Genomic DNA, 18089 nt, shown 5'->3' with positions numbered 1-18089 from the left:
TATTATTAGGAGGCAAAAAAATTGTACAGTTACAAGAATCATTTCCCAACAGAGGTCAAATCTGAGTCAAAATATCTCTTACAAAAAAAAAAAAAAAGGGAGGGTGGGGGGGAGACAACACTTTACAAGTCGTTAAATTAAAAAAAAAAAAAAAAAACCAAAAACAAAAAGAAACCTCTCTTTGTGCAATTCTGCAAAAACAAGAACAGAAGGTAAATTCCCAGCCTGACACCCTGGAGCCCAGTGGGAAGGGGCTGGGGGGGCTGCAGGGCCCCCACCCTGTGCCCCAGCCCTGCACTGGCACCAGCACTGCCTCCCCTGCTCACCCAGCTCCAGTGCCAGCCCAGTGCCCCAGACTGGCCCCAAACAACCTGGGCAGGCTCCAGCCCATGGCACAGACATGGCACAGCCTTTGTCACCCCCTGTGCACACACAGACCTGACCACTGTCCCCACAAGCCCTGCTGGCTCTGCCCCACAGCTCCTGTGCCCCCCAGCCAGGGCAGCAGAGCAGGGGGGGCATGGGGAGGGGGCATGGGGAGGGAGGAATGAGGAATGGGGAATGGGGAATGGGGAAGGGGGAGAGGGGAGTGGGGAGAGGGGAGTGGGGAGAGAGGAGTGGGGAATAGGGAGAGGGAAGAGAGGAATGGGGAGTGGGCAATGGGGAGTGGGGAGGGAGGAATGGGGAGAGGGGAATGGGGAGAGGGGAGCAGGGAATGGAGAGCAGGGGATGAGGAGAGGGGCATGGGGAGCAAGGAATGGGGAGAGGGGCATGGGGAGCAGGAATTTGGTGCAAGCATGGGGAGCAGGAAAGGGGAAGTGGGGCATAGGGAGCAGGGAATGGGGAGCAGGCACAGAGCACACCCCTGGGTCAGTGAGCAGCACTGAGGGTGCACAGATATTTCTGAACATCTATCCAGGTGCCTCCACGTGTCCCTCCCTCCCTCCCTGGCATCCCAAGGGATGTCCCTGGCCAGGGCAGAGCCAGCAGCCCCAGCTGGGCACAGGTGATGCCCCTTGGCACGTGGGGAGCCAGCTCAGCTCCCCTGGGAGGTTACAGGTGGGAGGCAGGTGCCAGCCCCAGCTCCCCCGGGGCTGCTGGCACTGCTGAGCCCCCAGCACTGGCACCAGTGCCCCAGATCATCCCCCAGCAGCCAGGCTGGGCACTGGGCAGGATTTGGCCAGGCACAAGAGCAGGGGAAGGGGGACCTGGACCCCAAGGAGGGGTTGGGGAAGTGGAGGCAGCAGGGGGAGGCTGATGGCAGTGGCTTGTGACCAATCCCTGTCCCCCAGAGGGGTGAGGAGCCTGCAGGTGGCATTGACACATCCCCCCAAACCCAAGGCAGGCAGGGCAAGGTGGGCACCCCCAACACCCCCAGGGTGGTCCTTGCCTGGAGGCAGCAGCAGGACACCCAGAGAAGGGAAAGGGGAGCCCCAGGGACCAGCCTGCAGCTGGCACAGCCCCATCCCCAAGGGCTGCCTTCTGCTACCACCCTCCTCCTCCTCCCAACACTGACCCCTGGCTGGCCTTCGGGAGCCCCAGCTTTCCTACTGCTCACAGGGCCCAATTTAATAACAGCACTATCCCTTAAATTAAAAAATTAAAATATATATACATATATATATATACTGTATACACAGACAACAACAGAACAGTGCCAAAATGGAGGAAGAGAGGGCAGGAGAGGACAGGGGACAGGAGGGCAGTCAGACATCTTCTTTACAATAAAAACAAGGACTCTGCCCCAATGTCAGCAGAGCCTGGGGTCCCCTAAAAATACCCATCTAGAGAGAGAGCTGGAGGGACAGAGCAGGAGGGAGGGGATGGGCTGGGACAATGGCAGCTTCCATCCAGCCAGGGCCCTCAGCTCCGCCTGGACTTCGAGTGCTGGATAAGCCACTGTAGGGTGATGTCTGCAGAGGCAAGGGGACACTCAGAGCCTCTGTCTCTGGCTGTCCCCTCCCCCTGTACCCAGCTAACACCCCCCATGCCCCCAGCACTCACCAATGTTGTCCTTTTCTTTGCAGGAGATGGAATAGCAACAGATCTCTCGGTCCTGGATGGCAGAGAGGTTCCTGGGGGAGGGAGCAGGTCTGGCTGCACACTCTGGGCTGGGTGGGGTGGCCATGGCAGACACCCTGGGCAGCCCCTGAAGGGTCTCTCTGTGCTCTGAGACAGGGCACAGGGCAGGGCAGCAGCTCCCCAGGAGCTGTGTGAGGGTCAGGCACCAGGGCTCCATGCCTGGGGGTGCTCTGGGGGGGCTGTGTGACAGGGCAGGAGGGACCCGACCCCACAGAGACCCCAACCACCAAATTCCACATGTCCCCCCAGCCCTGCAGCCCTGCAGATGAGCAGGGAGGTTTTGGGAGGGCTGGCAGCATGGCAGCTGCACAGGAGCAGCAATGGCAGCTGCACAGAAGCAGCAATAGCAGCCCAGGTCCAGAGGTGCTCTGGGAGGTGGCTGAAGGGCAGGAAGTGCTGTGAGTCACTGCAGCATCCCAGATTTTCCCTGAGGAGGAGCCCAGTCCCACTGTCAGGGCAGTATCTGGGGCACACCAGCTCCAGCAGGCAGTGCCACGCTGTGCCAGGCCCCCACGCCACCGTGTGGCACCAGCCCTCGCACTGCTGCCTCCAGCTCCTCTGTGTCTCCACAAGGTGTCACCTCAGACATCATCCTCAGCCACTCGTGTCTGCCAGCCACCCCAGGCCCTCAGTGCCACCCCAGGCTCACAGTGCCACCCCACTGCCACCCCAGCCCACAGTGCCACCCCAGGCTAACAGTGCCACCTCAGATGGGCAACTGTTCTGGGGGGTACACGGCAGAATGGGGAGGGGTCACACTGTGTCACACCCCTGTGCCCCAGGGGAACACTGTGTCACCCACCTGTGCCCCAGGGGGACACTGGCACACTGTGTCACACCCCCAGGTGACACTGGCACACTTACATCTTCTCAATGAGCTCCTTCTCATCCAAGGCACCGGGCAGGTCCCTCTTGTTGCCCAGGACCAGGACCTGCAAGGCAGGACAGGGGACACCTGAAGAACCTGGCACCAGACCAGGCAGGGACCTGCTTGTGCCACCACACAGCCCTGGCTGCTCCACTGGGATGTCCCAGGCAGACAAACCCCTTCAGCAGCTCTCAGGAGGCAGAGCACTTCAATTAACTGCCTTAATTAGCCCTGCACAGCATCTCCTGGGCACTCCCTGCTCCCAGTGCTCATGGCCCCACAGTGTCACAGATATCTTTTATGAAAAATCCTTTCCTTAGGATTTTTCTTCCTGAGAAGCTGAGAAGCCTTAAAAAGAAAATGTAAACAATGATTATCTGCTGCTGTGGAATGCAACAGGTGCATCTGTGATTGGTCTCATGTGGTTGTTTCTAATTAATGGCCAATCACAGTCAGCTGGCTTGGATTGTGTGTCAGAGACACAAGCCTTTGTTATCATTCTTTGCTATTCTATTCTTAGCTAGCCTTCTGATGAAGTCCTTTCTTCTATTCTTTTAGTATAGTTTTAATAAATTATATGTCATAAAATAATAAATCAAGCCTTCTGAAACATGGAGTCAGATCCTCATCTCTTCCCTCATCTTGGGACCCCTGTGAACACGGTCACACCACAGCTCATCCTCTCTGGAGGGCACCAGCATCTCCTGCGCACTCCCTGCTCCCAGTGCTCATGGCCCCACAGCTCATCCTCTCTGCAGCATCTGCTGTGGCACCAGGACACCCTCCCAGGAGCCTCTCCTGTCTCTGAGCAGAAAATGAAATGTCTGGCACTGACTCCATCCAGCAGGAGCCAACCCTGGGTGCTGGGCAGACCCCACAGGGCAGGCAGACAGCCCAAAGCAGACCCAGCTGTTTGTGCCATCACTGGTGTGTCCCTCGGAGCAGCCGTGTGGCTGTCACCTGACAGGGGCAGTGCCAGCCTGCACTGGGCTCTGCAGCAGCTCAGGGTGAGCATCTCTCCCAGCCTGGTTCCATCAGGAGCCTCTGTCAGAGCAGAGCCTCCAGAGGCCTGGGACTGCAGCCTGGTGTGCCAGGAGCTGAATTTAGCTGGCAGGGACATTTGGGATCCATGGCAAGTCTTCAGTTAGCTCCTTCCAAAGGATGCTGATTTGGGATAGCTGGTGCACAGCCCACCCCTCAGGTGTGGAGACCCTGGAGGGCATTCCCTGGTCTAGGGAGACACAAGAAGCTTCCCTCAAAAAGCTGTTAGACCCCACTGGCTCCTTCCCCTGTTCCTATGTCTGTTCCTATGTTCCTGAGCCACACTTTCCCTATTTCCTGACTGGCCCTCACCTTTTGTTCCAGATTACAATGCAAGATGTTTTCAATTACCATCTGTATGGCACATTATCTTTTGTCAAGTGGGCAGTTTTCATTATCTCTCTCTGAGTGATCACAATCACTCCTCCCTCTGAGGGGACATCTGCTGATAACAGCTATTGAATGTTCCTGCATGGCTGATAAGAACTACAGCATCCCACTGGGAGATGTGAGCCCAGAGGGAGGAGCCAAGCATTCCTACCCGGATATAATCTGGAGATTCTGGAACACCAGCACAGCTTCTGCACTGGATTGCCCAGAGGAACAGCAGCTGCCTCTTCTTCCCCTGGATCTTCAGAGGCAGAGACTGCACCTTTCTCCAGGATCCCTGCTCCAGCAGAACCAGCCCTGACACTGCAGGAGGGCTGAGCCACAATTCCAATGGGACTGCTGCCAACACCCTGACCCACAGGGTGTCAGGTTGGGTTCTGACTCTGTCACTGTTAGTTTGATTTACTGCATTGTTTATTTTATCTTTTTATTTTCTTCCCTAGTAAAGAACTGTTATTTCTTGCTCCCATATTTTTGCCTCAGAGCCCCTTAATTGAAAATTTATAGCAATTTAGAGGGGTGGGGGAGGGTTTCCATTCTCCATTTCAGGGGAGGCTCCTGCCTTCCTTAGCAGATTCCTATCTTTCCAAACCAAGACATCTTTGTACTGCCCAAGACCAGGGTCAGTGCCCAGGCCCCTGGAGAAAGCAGAACTCTCCAGGTGTGTGTGCTGGGACCTGAACACCTCACTGTGCAGCTGAATTAAACATCTGTGGATATTATTCAAAACCCCTTTTTGCTTCTTTACTCTGGACTTTACTAGCAGCAATTCAGGCTGCAACACACAGGTACAGCACACCTGTGACATGTCCCACCTCCTGCACATGCCACAACCCCATGTCCCACCTCCTGCACCTGTCACAGTCCAGCTGCCCCTCTCACAGGAGACAGCCCCTTCCTGACACAGCACAAATCAGTGTAAATCCATGTGAGAGGGGATTTCACCCAGGGGGCCTGATCTGTGCTCTCTGCCCCAAAGCTCCCTCCATGTTGCTTGGCCCAGTTCTGCCCTAGGAAGTGTCACTGTCCCAGCTGGTCCCTCAGAGTGCAGCAGGGAGGTGATGGCTCCAAGGAAGGGGAGCCCTCCCTGGATGTGCTCTGCAGGCCCTGGCAGTGCCAGCCTGGGCAGCAGGACTGAGGCTCACCGGGATGCCCTGCAGCTGGGGCTTGTCCAGCAGGTTGTGCAGCTCATTCTTAGAGGCCTCAATCTTCTCCTGGTCAGCAGCATCCACCATGTACCTGCAAGGGAAGGGACAGCCCTGAGCACAGGTGCCCAGATCTCCATGCTGTGTCTGTGCCACCCCAAACCTCCTCCTATGGCAGCTCACTGGGAACAGGGCCAGCACATGGAGGGGGTTGATAACAGGATCCTTCCACCTCTTCACCTCTTCCCAAGGATGGCTGTGGAGCTGAGAGCCCCTCATGTCTCCCAGGGGAGTGAGGGAGCAGCTCATCCTTGTCTCTGCAGGTGACAGGGTGGGTGAGGGAAGGCCAGGCAGGAGCTGCAGGACACACTTAGTGTCCAACATGCACATGGAGCTGCCATGTAAACACCCAGGACAAGCAGAGCGGGCAGCAGAAGCTGAGGATGCAGAGGTGACAATGACCCAAGAAGGGGAAGGACCTCCTCATCTCATTGATGGGGTAATCTTGGGAGAGGCCATGGAGCACGAGGATGTGAAGCTGGTGGCCACCAATGCTTCTCTGAGCAGAACAGGAGATTTGGGAGAGGATTTTGTTCTTACAGGCCAACTTTTATCCTGCACATGATGTCAGTGAAGCCAAAACTTGGGTGAGGAATTGATCAAAGCAGCCTTGAATTCAAAGATCAAGAAGCTGGGAAAGAAGGGGTGAGAAACACCAGCTCATCAGGCTTTGGGGAGTTATTTAAAAATAGGAATACATTCCACAACAATGTCCTTTGCTAGGAAACTCTAGAGGCAGAGATAAATCCTAGCTAGTTTGTAAAAACCCTAAGACAGCTCAGTTCACTTTTGCTCAGCCTCCAAACTAATTAATAGAAAACTTTTAAAATAACTTTTAAAAATTATTTAAAAATAGGAAAATAGGAAAAGCCCTAACTACTAAAGTGCTTAACACAGGAAAATGGGAACATGTGCCAAGAGGGAAAAACACTCCCAGGGACAGCCCCAGCCCTTGGCATGTTGGGCGCAGGGGGGAGCTGAGAGCAAAGGGAAAGGCACCTGACACAGCTTGATGTGATGATGAGGGCAGACTGGAGTGTGGCATGGATGCTGACAGGTCCTTTTGTTTCCTGACAACCACAAAATGATGACATTATGGAAGGAGGCAGCAGAAGGGGTGAAAGGAAAGAGATTTTGTCATTTCCAGCAAAGCTCATTGTAATAAAAAGTGTAATAAAAACACTCTGCAGGTCCAAGGCCATGTCCCAAAGTGCAGAACAAGCAGTACCACACTCCTCCTCACCTGCTAAGGTTTAGAATTGGGAAGGGCAGCACAGAAAGCAGCCCTCCAAATCTCAGGGGATGGTCACTTGGGAAAGATCCCATAAATATTATTTTCTGTCTGGGTTTAAGTAACCCCAGTATGGTGTCCCAAGATCAGTATTTGTCCTTTGGAACAGGCAAGCTGCTTCCCATGAGTGCCTTGCTATGCTCTCCCTGGACTCCTTGGCATTGCTTTTCCTGCACTGTTTGCAAGCAGGGGACAGCCAGGGACACTCAGGTTTGCTGACTCAGGAGCAGGTGAGACTCCTGCTCTCAGCACAAGATTAATCTGGCAGCACACAAACATCCTGAGCTGGAAAGCAGCCTCTCCTGGGGGAAGGGCTGAGCCCCTGTGGTGAGCAGCCAGCACAGAGGATGCTGGAAGGGGGAGCCTGGAAGGGGGAGCTCTGAGGAACAGAGCTGGACTGAGGGATGCTGCAAGGGAAGAGGAGGGTCTGGCACAGCTGCAGGGACCTGTGTAGAGCCCATGTACACATCAGTCCCCAGGGGAACTATCTGGAAATGAGGAGGCTCAAGGGGGACTTTCTTGTCTCTCCAATTCCCTGACAGGAGGATGGAGCCAGGTGGGGGTCAGGCTCTCCTCCCAGGAAACAAGCAACAGAACCACAAGAAATGGCCTGAAGTTGGACCAGGGGAGGTTTGGGTTGGATATTAGGGAAAAATTCTCCCCTAGAAGGGTGGCCAGGCCCTGGCACAGGCTGCCCAGGGCAGTGGTAGAGTCACCATCCCTGGAGGTATTCAAAAAACATCTGGGGATAAATATGGTGGTGTTGGGTTAATGGCTGGACTTAATGATCTCAGAGGCCTTTTCCAACCTTCATGATAATTCAGTAATTCAGTGATTCCAGCTCCTGACACGGATTCCAGCTCGGGCAGCAAAGGCACTCCAGCAGCCCAGGGTGGGGTGATGGCCCAGCCCCTGGCAAGGCTCAGCAGCAGCAGCAGGGGGTGACAGCAGGGAGTGACAGCAGGGAGTGACAGCAGGGAGTGACAGCAGGGCTCAGGGACACTCACCATGGCACGGGGGCAGGGGGTGACAGGAGGGCTCTGGGACACTCAGAGGATGGCAGGGGGACGTAGCAGGGCTCAGGACACTCACACCATGGCAGGGGGACACAGCAGGCACAGGATACTCACACAATGGCACTCACTCCACGGCAGTATCTCTCCCACATGCTGCGGAACCGCGGCTGTCCCCCGATGTCCCAGAGCTGTGACAGGGACATGGCACTGTTAACTGGCACTGTTACCCTGGCACTATGCCCAGCACCCCACACTCCTGCCCCACACCCTTCCTCCCCACCTGGGGCATTCTGGCTCTGCACCAATCCTCAGGAGGAGGCTCGTGACCTGATAAAGAAGGGAGAACCCTCAGGCAGGGGAGCTGGAGGATGCTGAACCCCCCTGTGTGTGCTTGTGCTGGCACAGAGGGACCCCTGGACCACCTCCCCCCCATGCCCATCACACCTCCTGCCATTTCCCATTTAAGAACATTCAGCACACTCAAAAGTGTTCCTGCAGCAGCCAGAGGTCCCCCAGCCAGCTTTTCAAGCCTGTCCAACAGCTATTTCCCAGTATAACCCCAGCCCTGGAAAAATCTAGAACAGGTAGAACCCTCCTCTTCCTCTGCTCCCCAGGCAGAGACCACCACTGCAGGCCATGACTTGTTTTTCCCAGCACTGCCACCCTTAGCAAGGTGACCACATCCACAAGTTGCTACCAGCAAGCCAGAGATCCAAGGAAACCTCCACTGGCTCTCACTGCACAAGTCTGGATCCCCTACAGTCCTTCCACCACCTCCTCTGGTGGGTACCTGAAGGACCCTAACAGGGAAAATCTTTCACTTCCAGGTGGTGGAATCACTGGAAATGTTAACAAAACACCTGGATGTGGCACTTGGACACACAGTTTAGTGGAAGACATGGCACTCCTGGTTGGACTTGATCTTAAAGGGACTTTCCACCCTTAATGCTGCCATGCTTCTATTCTGTGAGCTGCAGCTGGGATCCCTGGAATTCTTCCACCTTCAGAAGAAGAATCACCAATCTTCACCTTCACCCTTCATCCCAAGAGCCCTCACCAGCAGTAACTACAATCTTACCTTTATGGTGACATTTCCTTTGGTGATCTTCCTCATGTTGAAGCCCACTGTTGGGATCATGTCCTCATTGAACTGTCCTGACTGCAAGAACAAGGTGGGACAGTGTTAGGAGGTGGAGGATGGGGCCAGGGCAGCAAGGCTGACAGCCTGGGATAACCCCAAGGCTCTGCCCTCCTGCAGGTCCATGCCAGGAGCACAGAGCCCAGAAGACAAGGTTCCACCATGACCATGGGAATGCTGCTCTTTTCCAGTGGGACAAAGCCTGGTGGGCAGAGGGAAGCCATTGTGTCATTGTGCCAGGCTTGCTGAGCATTTTGCATGTAAATCACCCTTTGTACACTTTTCTTATTAGCAGTGTTGCTCTCAGTGTCTTATCTCGTTGCTGTTTCTAGTAAATTGTTCTTGTCTCAACCCATCACCTTTGCCTTTTGTGCTTCCAGCTGGAGAGGAAGGGGAAGCAAGAGGCAGCCAACAGCTAACAGGACTGGGAGCACCAAACTGGGGAATACCATTCCTAAACCATGGGACACTATGGCTGCTGCAATGGCCACAGGTGCCCTGGGTGTCCCAGTGCAGCCCCAACCCTCAGCCAGCTGCCACCCCCATCCCTGGACCCACTGCTGTCCCCATGGGCTGGGGGTTTACCCATCCCAGCTCTCTCAAACCCTCTGTGGAGGAGGCTGAGACCTTGCTCCTCTGCAGGGACCTCTGGTCAGGCAGCCCTGGGGTTTCAGGCTGGGCCCCCCACCCAGGGAGGCACCTCCTGCCCCAGCTCCTCTCCAGCTGCAGGTCCTGGGGGCACCAGCACGGTTCATGTTTCTGCTTTGGATGGTTCATGGCCCAGCTCAAACCAGACTGACTTCTGCTTTCAAGTGGGAGCTGTCTGCACTGCTCCCCCAGTTCTGCACCCTGCCTGTGCTGGGTCACTTGGGGATCACAAAGTGCCCCCTAGAACTGCTCCAGGGCTGTGCCACTGTCTGCTGAGTTTATGCAGCAGATGAGGAGATCTCTGTGGGGCTGCAGCAGCCCAGCCTGCTGTGGAACAGGTCAGGCTTGCTGGAGCAGTGAGCAGGAGCCATCCCTCTGCTGGTGCTGGCTCACCAGCCCCGTGCCCAGCACACACCAAGGGGTCCTGTGAGAAACAACCCTCACTTTTAAAATGTTAATGATTTATTAAACCTTAACAAATACAACAAAAATACAAAATAAAGTAAAATTACAGCACTGGGAGCCCCCATGACTATCAACCATGTGCTCATCTTCAAAATGGATGCTCCCCCTTTTATATCTCTAGACCCCCTTAAAGTCCTGTCAGTTAACCCCTTCCTTGCTGTCACTTTCTCACACCTTGGGTGGAGCTCAGGTGTTGCCTTAGTAACAAGCCAACCCTCCCAATGCCTGGGTACCAAGGCCATCCCATGATAACAATGAAGGGGAGAATACATCACAGTAACACAACTCTGCATCTACAAAACTTCTCTTAACACACACAGAATGTTCACCCTCCATTGAGAGCCACCATCTCATCACTCATCTCTGAGAGTCTGGCAAAGCCCACCCCAAGTGTGCTGCTCAAATCCCAAGAGTGCAGGATGGGCCCAGGTGGAGCAGCACAGAGGGACATCACAGGCAGGGATGTGGCAGCTCTGGGGCAGGAGAGAGGAGCTGGCACAGCCCTTCACCTCAAACTAGGATTATGGCCTGTAAATGCATCCTGGGGGATGCTGGGGAATGCAGAGGAGCCAGTAGGGCAGGATGTTTAACAGCCAGGATAGTGCAGCCTTGGGGATTTCAGCCATCAGTGCCAGAAACCTGCAGGAACCACCAACCATGGCCAAACTCATCGTAGCAGGTCTTTACTGCCTTAAAATCCTCAGTTTCTTGAGGGCTTTTCTCTTAGTTAACACAAACCTCAAACAGGAAGTCAGTTTATGCTATTTTGGCATAAACAGATTTTTGTGCCTGGCTGAGCCTGTGGCTCCTCCAGATACACCACATCAGCAAGTCCCCAGGGATTTCCTGAGCTGTTCCAAAGGCTCTGCAATACCCCCTGCTTCCCTTTTTCACATCCCTTTTGCATTCAGCAGCACAAGCCAGCAGCCAAGGGGTGCTCAGGCCACGCTGCACCCACACAGAACTGTGAGGAAGGGCATGGGGAGAGGAGGGGAGGCAGGCAGGGATCCACAGGGCACATCTGCTATAGGCTGAGGTTTAACACACAGCTGAGCTCTGTGAAATTAAAGAATTTTCAGGCTTTGATCATTGGGCACAGAGAGCAGTAGCTGAGGAGCTCTTGGAAGCTGCAGGCACTTCCCTCAGGGATTGCAGACACATCATGGCATCTGCTGGCTGTGCAAAAGCCACACCAGATAAAGTTCCCATGTGACAGAAGTTTCTTCCAGGAAGGGGTGAGCTGCAGGAGCCAGGAATCACCTCTTCTTTCTTCCACAAGTGGGACAGAGCATGTCTGTGTGAGTGAGCACAGCCCTGCTCCTGCCCCAAACCCCTCTCCCACTGCAGCTCCTGCCTCCAGGCTGTCCATGGAGCCACAACAAAACTGCCTGAGCTGTCCAGAACAGGCTGAGCAGGGAATGCAAGGCACGATGCCCCAGGATGGCTCCCACGTGCTGTCCCATCACCCACAGAGGCATCTTGCTCCTCCTCCATCAGCTCATCCTGCATCAGCTGCTCTCTGAAAGCAGCTCCCAGTGCTGGAAACACAGTTTCCTCTTCCCTCTCCAACTACCCTGGTGCTGGTGCCTTCAACACATTTTCAACTCCCTGCAGGGTCCAGCCATCCACAGCTCCACTGCCAGGAGAGCAGGGAGCACCCAGATGGAGACAAGCAAAGGCTTCACTGGACACATTCTTCCCCCAAATTCTGGTTATGTAATGGACATAGCACCCATGCTCACCCTGAAGATGATGCCAAGCCACACCAACTGCTAAACAACAGAATTCAGAGAATTCACAAATGACTGGGTTGGAAGAGACCTTCAAGATCGAGTCCAACCAAATTCCACTGGGAAGCACAAAAATTGTTGCAGGCAAGATGGATTTTGTGGCCACAAATCCAGGTCAGGTCTTTACAGACTCCAGTTCATTGCTTGTTTTGCCAGGGTCACCCACTGCTCTGCCCAAACCACTCTGCCTTGGTGCCCTGCCTGGAAGGTAAGAGACCTTTCTGCCCAGCCCCAACACTTTCCAGTTGGGTCACTGGGAGAGGTGGCCAGAATTCAGCTTTTGCCAGGGCAAAGTGAAGGGATTTTATAAGTGGTGCCCCCAGGTCATGCTGAGCCCATCCTGACACATACACATGTGTCACTTCAGCCATCACCCCTGGCCCACACAGGGGCTGGCTGGGAGCTCGGCTCACTGGCACATGCAGAGAAGCCACCTCAGGCTCCCTGCTCCAGTGAGCAGCACACAGGGCTGAGGTGGCCAGGCCCTGCTCCTCACCATGGTGTCACCCTGTCCCAGCACAGGATGGCACTGGAGTGATGTGACCTGCTCTAGATCCATCACTGCAGGCTGCTCTGCAGCCCTGCTCCCCAGAGGGACGAGATGGCAGAGCTGGAACCCAGCCCTGCTCTCTGCAGTTGTGTCTCCATCACCAGAGTATGGCCCTCCCTGGAACAGAGGCAGGAGTCCAAAGCACCTTGGTTTGTGTCTCCCACCACTGTCTGGAGCATCCCCACAACTGCCCAGCCTGGCACTCCTGCCAGGTGGCACTTGAGGCCCTGCTAAACTCTGTCTCAGCTCTAAAAAGGAGGGCAAATTTTATATAAAAATATAAAAAAGAAGTCTTTTATGATGTGAGAGGTGAGGCCCTGGCACAGGTTAGCCAGAGGAGCTGTGGCTGCCCCATCCCTGGGAATGTTCAAGGTCAGGCTAGATGGGGCTGGGAGCAAACCAGTCTAGTAGAAGGTGCCTGTATGTGCCTGCCAATGGTGAGGGTGTTGGACAAGTTGATCTTTAAAGATCCCTTCAAACCCAAACCACTCTGGGATGCTATCTCAGGAAAGCCACACTGTCCATTTTCATTGGCTCATGTTGACAGAGCTTGCAGCAGAAGACAAGACCATGCCTCAGCCAGATTCTCCTCCTCTTCTAGGAATATGGAGAACCCCCCCTAAAACCTGAGACCTTCTGCATTATGAAGGTAAGGAGCACAGACACACCTGTGGAGGGCCCAGGTGTGCATCTGAGGCAGAATGAGAACCCACAGCCACCTCCCACCCAGTGGGGCATACCCAGAGCTCTTGGGAGAGGTGGGTGACAGGGCAGACTGGGCAGGCAAATATATCACGACATCTCCCTACTACCCCCTCAGCACCTCTCTGCTCTACCCCAGCAAACCCTGGGCACCTTGCACACCTGGAGCTGCACGTTCCCTCCCAGGCTCATCCAGCTGGCTGCCCAAGGGGTCAGTGTCTCTCTGAGGAGGGGTGGGAGGAGGTGCTGAGCTCTGCAGTGTTCTGAGCCACTCCCAGGCCATGCCTTCCCTGAGATCCCTGCTGGAGAGCTGGCACCTGCCCCACCATCCACCATCCACATCCTACCTGGAGCCAAACATGAGGCTGCTGTGGTTTCACAGGATGGGCCAGGCTGGAAGGACCACAGTGATCCAACCCCCCTGCTCACCCAGGATCACCCCACAGCTCTGGAATGTCCCCAGGGAGGGGGGCTCCACACATCTCTGGGAGCCTGTTCATGGCTCCATCACTGCCCAGGGATGAAGTTCTGCTTCATGTCCAGGTGGAACTTCCTGGGCATCAGTTTCTGTCCATTCCTCCTGTGCCAGTGCTGGGCCCCAGGGAGCAGAGCCTGGCACATCCTCTGAGCCCTCCCTGCAGACACTGACAGACGCTGCTGAAGGCCCCTCTCAGCCATTTCTTTTTGGCTGTTTGGCTCAACAGCCTCAGCTCCCTCAGCCTGTCCCTATAAGAGACATGCTCCAGTCCTGTCAGCATCTTCACAGCCTCCACTGAACTGGCTCCGGGAGCTCCATGGTCCCTCTTGCAGCATTGGTCTCAATCACTTTCCAGGCAGGGCTGGAACACAGGATGGTGCCCCAGAGCTCCCACGACATCCAACACCCTGGCACTTGTGCCCTCACTCTCTTGGAAGGCTCCAGCACAGGTAGAAATCACATGATAAAAAGCAGCAGTGCCCTCTTGTTCCAACCATGGCCTGCACTGACAGGTTTTGGGCCCCAGCACCCACTGAGGAGCTCTCAACACCCTTGAGTCATCCATGGCACCACCAGACTGGAAAAAAGGCAGCTAAAAGCCCACTGGCTTCAGGGTAAATCAACACCAGGTGTGTAGCTGCAGCAGGAAAGACTTCAAGCCTCAGCTATCAACAGCTAGGAAAAGAAAAAATAAGTCCTGGAAAATCAAAGTTCCCTCCCCAGGCAGGTGACCCAGGAGGAGTCACCCTGACCACAGCTGCCTTCAGCAAAGCCCTTGTGGGGCACAAGCACAGCCTGGCTGCTGGAGGGAGCGCCCACTTGCCAGGGAACCAGAATCAACTCCTCAGTCAGCTGCAGCTACAAACCCTGCAAGCAAAGGATGGTGCCAACCCCCAGAGCAGCTCTGGTCCCAGAAAGGACCTTCTGCCCTTCTTGTGACATCTCTCCAACACCCCAAAATCCCACACTTCTCCAGTTCAGGTTTTATCCCCTCACAAAACCCAAATCACAGCTATTTCCCCTTCCAACAACCCCATTGCAACACCCTAAAGCCAGGCACCTCCAGACCTTCTCAGACAGTTCCTGTTGAGCTGGCATTTCCTGTGCCATGCTCCTGTTTCACTGTGCCCAACAAATCCTTCTTTCCAGGATATCTTCTCAAAAGTGGGTGTCCCGTTTTGTGTCCATCTGCCACAAAACTTGAACTTTCCACATAACTTAAGAGGCCAAATTCAGCACCATGAGCCTGACTGCCATGTGAGGGTCTCAAAAACCCCAAAACAGACCCGCCAGACCAGCAGGCCACGGTGCCAACTTCAGCCACCTCAAGAGCTGCTGTAATTCCTCAAAATCCCTTTTCCCTGCACCAGCAATCCTGGCTGAGCAGAGAGAGTCCCAGTGCATGGGTCCTGCCAGTGGGGTCTTGCCCACAGTTAAATGTGGGTTAGTGCCCACATTTAAAGTGCCAGGTACAAAATATTTACTCACAGAAGCAAATCTCACAAAGCTCACACTGAGCCCTGTCTGCTCCAGATGTGGCTGGGAGAGGAGGAGACATGTGGGTAACACCAACCCTTGGGGTTTCCAGCCCTGTGCAGGCAGAACAGTGCAGCAGCTCTGGGATAAAGCTCCATCACCCTTCACAGCTTAACTGGGTGATTAAAACCAACAATAAATTACTCTGCCATTTTTAAGGTAGCCTGGGTGCTGTTAACAGGCAGCAGCACCCAGCAGACCAAGAGCAGGAGCAGCTCACACGTTGGCACCACCACGTCCCACCCTGCCATGGGATTGCAAAAATTGACTATTAAACATGCAAATGGCAGGGAGAGGTTCCCCAAAAATAGGACTGGTGTTCAGGGTCACTGCCCCAGATGCAAAATGCTTCCTGACCCCAGATGCTGGTGTTGGTCTATGGGAGGAACCAGCAGGAGACTGGAGCACTGAGAAGCGACTTCCAGCAAGAGAGCAGGAGTGCCACCATCTCCAGGATGAAAAGCATTTTGGGGTGTCCTCTCTCTGCCCCTAGACACTTCAGGAAGGACATTTATGTCACTCAGCATCTCCCAAAGAGCAATGCAACAGAGCGTCCATATGGGCTGAAAATCCCCTCTGAGAGCTCAGCAGCTTCCAGCACCCTGAGCAAGCACCAAGAATTTGCCCTGCTTTGGAGCCATGGCAGGCACAGACTTCAGAGCAACCAGGGGGCAGTGGGGGAACCAGGGCGGATCTGCATCCACCTCCCTCCATGAACAGTCCAAACCCACCCTTCAGGATCCTCCCGCCCTGCACCATCACTACTGAGAGGACCAGAACGCCCCGAAAAGCCGGCGGGGAGCCTGCCGAGCATCCATCCCCACGGGTGAAGCCACGCCCTGGGCTCGGGATCCAGGACAGCAGCTCCCGAAGCTGTGCTGGATGCAGGAGCCCGCGGATGAGGCAGCGCGGCCGGGGAGAGGCCGGGGCTGAGGGGCCCGAGGCGGGGTCGCTGCCCTGCCCTGCCCCGCTCGGGTGCAGCCGGCACCCACAGCACGGTGCTGGGTGAAACACCTCGTGCTTCCCGAGGAAGGAAGGCAAACGCCTCCACACCGGCCCCAAGGGAAGGATACCCGGCGGCACCGAGCGCGGCAGGGCCGTCCTGAGGCGGCGGCAGCGACCATGACAAAGCGCCCGCTGCTGCTACGGGACCGAGAGCGGAGCTCCCGCAGTGCCCGGGCGGCGCTGCCCGGCCCACAGGGCACCGACACCGGCACCGACCGCTGAGCACGGCCGGGGCTCCGGAACACAGGGCAGGGCCGAACCGGACCCGAGCACCCCCTCGGCTCCGGGGATGCGGGGAGCGAACGCTGCGGATGGCCTGGGCTGCCCCGGGCCTGCACCCTGCATCCCATACTGTACCCCACTGCTGTACCCCACCCTGTGCCCCACCCTGCACCCCACAGTGTACCCCACTGCTGTACCCCACCCTGCAGCCCACCCTGTGCCCCACATTTTACCCCACACCGTACCCCACTGCTGCATCCCGCACCCACAGCCTGCACCCCCTCCCTAAAAGCATTTTCAGGCTGGAGTGCGATAGGGTGGAGACGTTCAGAGAATATCCAGGGATGCAATGGGGACATGCAATGGGGATGCAGTGGGGTTACAATGGGGATACAACGGGGGTACAATTGGGTGCAGTGGGGGTACAATTGTGATGTAATGGGGGTACAATGGGGTGCAACTGGGATGCAATTAGGATGCAATGGGGATGCAATGGGGGACGGAAGGCGCGGGGATGCAATGGGGACGTGCAATGGGGGTACAATGAGGGTATAACGGGGGTACAGTGGGGATGCAATGGGGGTGCAATAGGGATGCAATGGCGGTACAATGGGGTTCAGTTGGGATGCAGTGGGGGTCCAAGGGTGAAGCCCTGGCTGGGCACGTGACCCCTCGGGGATGGGGCGATGCGGGGCGTCCCCGGGCTCACCGCGATAACGTTGACGAAGGTGGTCTTGCCCGAGTACTGCAGCCCCACCAGGGTCAGCTCCATCTCCTCCTTCCAGAACAGCGCCCGGAACCAGTCCAGCAGCTTGTTGAAAAGCGCCAGCATGGTGCCGGCCGGGCCGGGCCGCGCTGAGCGGGGCCGAGTTGAGCCGAGCGGAGCCGAGCCGAGCCGGGCCGAGCAAAGCGGAGCTGGGCCGGGCCGGGCCGAGCGGGGCTGGGCCGGGCCGAGCCGAACGGGGCCGAGCCGAGCCGAGCGCGGCCGGGCCGGGCAGGGCCGAGCGAGGCCGAGTGGAGCCGAGCGAGGCCGAGTCGAGGCGGGGCCAGTCGGGGTGGAGCCGAGCGGAGCCGATCGGGGCCGAGCGGAGCCGATGGAGGCCGAGCCGCCGCCGGTATTGTCCGCGCGCCCCGGGCCCTGCTGCCGCACCGGGTGGGGCCCGCGCGCCGCCTCCCCCGCCCCGCTGCCGCGCCCCCTGCCGGCCCGGAGGAGCCGCTGCACCGAGCGGCCGGGCCCCGGGACAGCACGGACAGACCGGAATATCCCACAGCCCTGCCCTGGTCACTGCCGGCATCCCCGACCCTTGGTAACCCAGATCCTGAGGCAGGGGGAGTGCACCCTCAGCCTGAGGGGAGGGGTGCACCCTCGTACCGCTGCCCCCCACAGCCCTGCACATCCCCCCGAGCCCACCCCTGCGCCCCGACACACATGGACCCCAGCTCCCCTGAAGCCACAGCCTTCCTGCAGCCCCAATATCCCCCAGCCTGCACTCCTGTGCCCCCAGCACCTCTTCACCTGGTGCCTGCTGCATCCAGCACCTCCACCTCCATCACCCTGTGCTGGTCACCTGCACCCGGCAGGTGCATTCCCTGCACCCCTGGCAGTGCCCTGGCACAGCTGGCACCAGCCTCTCCAGCCATGCCACGGGGCACACCCCAATC

General features: G+C 56.5%; 1 protein-coding gene across 1 annotated transcript; it reads right to left on the bottom strand.

Annotated features, from left to right (window-relative positions):
* Positions 1-138: 138 nt before the first annotated feature.
* Positions 139-17424, bottom strand: ARL8A (ADP ribosylation factor like GTPase 8A). The gene is made up of 7 exons (XM_058819385.1): positions 17137-17424; positions 8972-9052; positions 8008-8081; positions 5527-5620; positions 2947-3014; positions 2005-2075; positions 139-1913 (listed from the first exon to the last, which is right to left on the bottom strand). Exons 1-7 carry the CDS (start codon positions 17257-17259, stop codon positions 1864-1866), a joined length of 561 nt encoding a protein of 186 aa, XP_058675368.1. The 5' UTR covers positions 17260-17424; the 3' UTR covers positions 139-1863.
* Positions 17425-18089: the final 665 nt, after the last annotated feature.

Source organism: Ammospiza caudacuta, chromosome 24 (assembly GCF_027887145.1).
Source record: "Ammospiza caudacuta isolate bAmmCau1 chromosome 24, bAmmCau1.pri, whole genome shotgun sequence".
Taxonomy (NCBI): Eukaryota; Metazoa; Chordata; class Aves; order Passeriformes; family Passerellidae; genus Ammospiza; species Ammospiza caudacuta.
This window is presented reverse-complemented; position numbering and strand designations above follow the sequence as displayed.